This window comes from Schistosoma mansoni, chromosome 1, assembly GCF_000237925.1.
Source record: "Schistosoma mansoni strain Puerto Rico chromosome 1, complete genome".
Taxonomy (NCBI): Eukaryota; Metazoa; Platyhelminthes; class Trematoda; order Strigeidida; family Schistosomatidae; genus Schistosoma; species Schistosoma mansoni.
In genome coordinates this window covers 63,043,070-63,049,845 of record NC_031495.1, presented here as the reverse complement: position 1 = coordinate 63,049,845, position 6,776 = coordinate 63,043,070, and the positions used below count along the sequence as shown (strand labels likewise).

The 6,776-nt window shown below is 36.1% G+C and overlaps 1 protein-coding gene across 1 annotated transcript in view; it reads right to left on the bottom strand.

Annotated features, from left to right (window-relative positions):
* Positions 1-3,688, bottom strand: part of Smp_151620 (cadherin-related) — a gene marked incomplete at both ends in the record, with an annotated part of 49,582 nt that extends 45,894 nt beyond the window's left edge. Inside the window, one exon of the mRNA XM_018795152.1 lies at positions 3,675-3,688. Within this exon, the coding sequence (XP_018649494.1) occupies positions 3,675-3,688 (14 nt within the window). The remainder of the gene's footprint in view (positions 1-3,674) is intronic.
* Between the last annotated feature and the right edge of the window lie 3,088 nt (positions 3,689-6,776).

Below are 6,776 nucleotides of genomic sequence, written 5' to 3'. Positions count from 1 at the left end.
AGACTGGTAGGTCCTGGATTCGAATCTCGTGAGGCGGGATCGTGGATGTGCACTGTTGAGGAGTCCAACAACAGGACGAAACGGCCGTCCAGTGCTTTCAGGTTTCCCATGATGGTCTAGCTTCAATTGACTCATGATTTCAACTATGAGAATATTAAATATTTACTTATAGCAAGTAAGAGTCGAGGATAAACATTCATCATCCTCTATTGCTAAACATATGATCGAAACAGACGATAAGATTGATCTTAACTCAGTTTTTGTGGTGTTTTATTGAAGTGTAGTAGGGGGTGTACTGAGGTTGATTGAAGCTTTAGATATACGAAAATTCAAATTACCTTTGTATATTCAAAAGCAGTTTGTGCTCACCTTAAACCTACCCTGTTAATATTAGCTTATTATCCAGAGTGATAAGGTTTCAAAATGTTTGCACATTATCATTTACATTATCATTCTTGTCTCCTCCTACCTCCTATTTCCAGTCTAGTCGACCTTTTATTTTTATATATAAATGTTCTTAACAAGTATATGTGTGATCAGATTGTTGGAAATGTATTATACTATTATATCATCATCGGGAAGATTCAAACAAACAATATAAATTGAATTTAAACTTCACCCCATTGCACAAGTAAGTAGCTATCAGGACTCAGTAGCTGAGCGGATAACGAGATGGAGTTTGAAGCGAAAGGTACTGGTTTCGAGGCCAAGAGTGAACATCAACTTTGAGATGCAGTTACATCCAACTGACGAGTCCTAAACAGGACGAAACGTGCATCAAACTGTATTTCACTGCTAGCCACTATCCATCTTTTCTTACCATGCTTGTGAGATAAGGCAATACGCACAATATGCACATATGTCAATTATAAGCTGACCAGTTGCAGTCCTAAACATCAATGAGAAGATTTAAACGAACAATACTAATTAAATTTATCATCACATAGTTCTGATAATCTTCGTCTTCTTATTACACTATCAAAATATTTATTTATTTTTCTCTCCTATTGCTAATCCTTATTCATACGGAGAGATGAAATTGTCAGGTTACATAACAGCGTAGTAAATGTATCAAAAATATTAGTGACAATAGGAGAAATCAGGTATCGGAAATATGATTCGGGGAATAAAGTAGATTGGTGAGATGAAAAAAGGCTTTAAGGCACTTAAAAACTTAGAATCTAAAAAGATATGAAGAGTGAATTCACCTGAGCCACTGAAAATAATCCTTAGTCATGTTACTCAGAGTCTATAACTAATGGTTACGATGATCACGGGGATCTAAACCAGGTTGTCTGCACCTACCTATATAAATCGATCCAACGGTAAGTGTCTTCATGGACTAACATTATATTTTAGTTCGGTAACCTACAGCTTTCTTCCTGTCTACTACTACGTCAGTGAGCTGGGGATATTGATAGATAGTTTGACGTAACCAACTAACAACTGTAGGCGTTAAAATTTGACTACCTCATCAATCAATTTGTCGTCCTTAACCAAAACCCTGCATCTAAATTCAGCACTACTCATTCAATGGTCCCATAATACTGAATTATACAAACGAGTGGTGTTGAAAGTACACAAAAAGATAAAGAAATTGGAAATAGCATAAGATAGAATTATTTTCAAAAAATTGTTATAGAACCACGTCTATTTAATCACCTGGTAACCAGTCCATGTACATCGTACTAGTGCACTGCGTATATGTGTATTATATGCAAATAGTATGTAAAGGTCTCCTTCAAAATTACTATCCTCTATATCCCATTACACAGTTAGTGCTAATACCCATGCCTTTGTGGTCACCACCAATTTCCAGGTAATCTTCCCCCCAATCATATTACGTTGCAACTTGTTTTATTATCTTGTTTAGTTTATAAAAGTATTTTTTCCCCAAAAAGGTGTCTTCTTTTCGTAAAAATTAATTACTTTGTATTTATCAATATGTGCGTGATACTGTCGTTATCCTTGTGTTTGTGTGTTTGTGTGCTTACGTCTATCGTTTTATATGATTGTGAGGTTATTCCCTCACTAACAGTTATGAATCTATTCGATAATCATACTTTCCTTTGTTGGCTCACTCTCACCCACTCTCGCTCGCTCTCTCGCTTGCTCGCTCCTTCTCTATGTCGATGTAAGTCACGAAAACATGACATTTTACGACTGTTTAAGTAATACCATTTTGTTCTTTCTATCTTTTACTGATAATATTAGTAGTAATAGTTGTCATATCATAACTGGTCATACACTCACACACACACACACAAAGTAAAACACGTTTAACAAAATGGATTGTTTTTCTAATGAAAAAGATATTGAAAAACGCCAATACCATTAATAAAAGTCAATTCGTAAATATGATTCTGGACAGTAAGATAAAATTTATTAATTTTATCGTTGAATCAATTGAAACTAGACCATCATGAAAAACCTGGAAGCACTAGACGGCCATTTCGTCCCAATATGGAGCTCTTCAGCAGTGCGCATCTAAGATATTTCCTGGAGTTCTAGTGAGAAGCAGTGACCAGTGGAGTTCAACCACGTCTGTTATGAGCTATCAACTCACTGAAGTCAATTAGTGAACGGTTGCTGAACTTCGTGGATTAATTGAAGTAAGATATTAACACCATCGGATGCCGGCTCAGTGTTTTGGTGGTTAGGCGCTCGTGATCGATATTGATAGGTCCTGGATTCGAATCTCGCGAGGTGAGATCGTTGATGTGCACTGCTGAGGAGTCCCATTATAGGACGAAACGACCGTCCAGTGCTTCCAGATTTGCCACGGCGGTCTAGTCTCAATTGACTCATGATTTCAAGTATGAGCATAGATACTTCAAGTTCATCTTTGTCTCCCTGAATGTAAATGAATTGTATTTACTCTATGGTAGCATAAGTTAAATATAATGTTCTATCGAATATTTGCAATGAATGTGCTGAATGTGCGCATCCACGATAATGAGGATTGCATCGATATTGCCTTAAATTACAAACATTATAAGCAGAGATGGATGATGATGATAGTTAGCAGTGGAATCCAGGATACAGATACATTCAGTTGACGAGTCCCAAATAGAAAGAAACGCACATCTTGAATTACATCGCTATCCACCAGCCATCTCTACTTATGAGAAAACAACTATTTGAAGCAAGTCATACATGACACTTCTGTAAATAGATCTTGGTGTATTAACCTAGAACTTTAAAGGCAATACAATAGTCGATAAAAATTTATAAAGTAAAGTGAGCTGTCATCTTACTACAGACAACTTTTCTTAACACTCTCCTTTAGTTTGAAAGAAAAACCTTACAGTAATCACATTTCAGGACAGTCAGTAGAACTGTAGTGAACAGAGCGCCAATGGGTACAATCGAATATAATTGAGCATATAATTACAGAATATCACACTAAAATCTGACCACTATACCGGATTGAATTATGATCTATTTTTATTGATATATGTATGAAGGGTACCGGCACTGAGTTTCAATAAGAGCAGTAACATTTGAATACCGGCTAATCCAGCTGATAAATCACAAATAAGACGAAGAAGCATTTCATAGATTCTTCTGTTCATCACACTTCATCTTATCTAAGTAGATTATTTCTGTCGAAATTATGAACTTATGAGTTAGATGATTTCAGTATGAAACTTTAACTCTCTTTCTAGACATACCTCAGAGTACTCATTGTTAAATAATCATCAAACTGAACGGTATATTTTCTCCATCATGATGAAGAATATTTCAGAATCATATTTTTAGATAGTGTAGCGAATGAGAACACCAGTTGGGGACAATCGAATGTAATTGACACAAAAGTTACAGAGTATCTCGCCAAAATTTGACAACTGTAAGGTAAACAGTTAATTTGCAAAATAACAATTAGTTGTAAGATGGTGGTTGGAGGTGGTCAACAGGAAACCCTGGACCCGGATTTCGTGCTACTTGGCACTCGTCAGCAAGGTGTACCTGTAATCTTGAGGGAACTGATGCTCCCTGGCGGATTCGATCGATAGTGCAAGCAGTGTCGAACCACCTAGACTGGTGGCCACATTGCAACTTGATCGATAGCATTCTCTCAGCACTAAAGAAGAACTTGACACACATGACATTGATCACCACCCAGTGATCAATCAATTGTGATTACATCTCAGTCCTACAGGAGGTCGGTCGCGGCCCGCGTAGCTCAGTGGTAACGTCTCTGACTGTGAAGCTGAGTGACACGAGATCGAATCCGTCAGAGAGAACCAGTTACTTCAAGATATCAGGTACACCTTGCTGACGAGTGCCAAGTAGCAAGAAACCTGGGTTCAGGGTTTTTTTTGACCACCTCCAACCACCATCTTATCTCAACATAGTGCACGCAGTTTAGAGCCACCTAGACTAGTGTCCACATTGCAACTTGATCGATAGCATTCGATCAGCACTAAGAAGGACTTGACACGCATGACATTGTTCACCACTCAGTGATCAATCAATTTTAACAATTAATTGTCTCAATAGTGACTTTTACTTCTGCAAATATCAGTCCATCTTCTCTGATCTCATTGTTTATGCATTTTCATACCAATTGCGTTCCGTTCCGGTTCTTCCCTTATTCATCTTCTTCTGAAATACATTCTACATTCTATGCCTGACCATCACCATATACTACTAATGTGAATATAAATAACCCGCACTACAATAGTAAGTGTCAATGCATTTACATATTAATCGCGTTTCGTTCCCGTTCTTTCGTTATCGATCTTATACTGAAATACATTTAATGCCCGACCATCATTATATATACTACTTATGTGGATATAAGTAACCCACCACCACAGTACAACATACATCTGTATTTTTAATCGTACCTTCTTTTAACCAACCTATCTAATATGATAAAATCTAAAGGGGGACTGGACGCTAAAATAGAGTCAACTATTTTCCCTTTAATTAAATTAATATTATTCATTTAACACATATAGAAAAGTATATTTCATTGACTAGGTTTACACTTGACTAACTTTTATTCCATTAAAAAAAATCTATTTTAATTCAATTTAAAAAAAGAGATTAATCTGACGAACAAACATGAATGAAGGAAATAAAAGAAGAAGGTCGTCCTGCTCATCACCATCATCATCATCATCCAAATCATCATCAGCATCATCATCATCCAAATCATCATCATCATCACCATCATCGTCATCATCATCCAAATCGTCATCATCCAAATCACCAGCATCATCATCATCTTCTTCTTCTTCTTCATCATCATCATCCAATTCATTATCATCATCATCATCTTCAGTATAAGATTAATTCAGTTATAAAAGTATATTGTAATAGATCAATGAGAAGTCTACAATCAAATGCCATCATAGAAATTTCTAACAGTAATGATATACTACTCTTATAATTCATACTTAAATTACTATTTCTTATTTTGTCAAATCAACCAACCAACCAATCAACTAACTAACTAGAACTACTTAAATGTAATCAACCGAGTAGTATCGACATTAAAAGTGGCCACTTTATTATTGTTATCTTTATAATTCTTTCATTCACTTTATTCATTCAAAACATCTCAAGCATCCTACTGTGTTTCTTTTCTTTCTTCTTTTTTTTCTCGTTTTCTTTCAATAAAAGAAAAAGAATCTGGAACAGTTGTTCCTTTTTTCTTTTCTAAAGGATACTTTTCTAAATATGACCACCTATATGATGCCATACACACACACACAAAGAAGAACAAGAGAATGTCTATTGAATGAATTCAGTTACTCTTTCATTGAATTATAAACTTGTCCAAGTGATCAGACTAGTATAAGTAAAAGAATAGTAAACAACAATAACAACAACAACATAACGGATTGACTAGAAACTGGAGTCATAGAAGATAAAGATATCATGATTATATATATTGTTTTTATTTGACATATACTACTTTAATGGATAAGCAGAAGAAAAAATTGTAAAGTGTATTTATGTTTTGGCTTTTTTGGAAAACTGGCTACTAGTGAAATTGAAGAAGTTTAATTTGGTTCGTTTTCGAATTCATTAGTTGGATGTACTTCCAAATGTTTTGGTATAGCTGAGAGTGGAGAAAGTGAGCTCTTCGTCTCGAAATGCTCTCATATGGCCACGTGCATTCAAACCAATATCAGGGAAGTCCTATTCACTGCCTTCTCGTGACAGAGGTGTTGTTTACAAAATTTAGAGCAAGAAAAGCGAATGTCCGGCGTTTTAACCAGGTTGGTGGATATTGAGATTCCACACAGAGGAATTCCGAGATCCTAATTCCAAACGAATGGTACACATGGGCTCCAGTATCCTGAGGGAACAAATGGCGTATGAATCAATTGTTGGTCACCGGCTACCATGGGACTGCATCTCCTTACGATGCTTCACTGCCTTGTGGATCAGATCTTTAGGTCAAAGGCTCCGGTTGTGGCCCCCTAAGAAAACCACCTGCTTCAGTTTGGGCACCTGGGAAGTATCACAGCCCTCCCATAAATCAAATAAGATTTGTGTTCCGTATATGTATCTGCTGCTTCCTTGTACCAATATTTATATGTTTAAATAATAATAAATAAAACTACAAGAGCTAAGACGTAAGCCGAATAACACAAGTGAAACGTCTTTGACTTCACTGCCGAATAACACTGGTTCAAAATCTATAGGGAGTATCAGATTCCTAAATATCGTAATTACATTTAGCTGATTAGTGACAACTTGCATGAAATGTAAGTCTACCAAAGTATTTTTACGGATTGTCTGTAACCACACAGTAT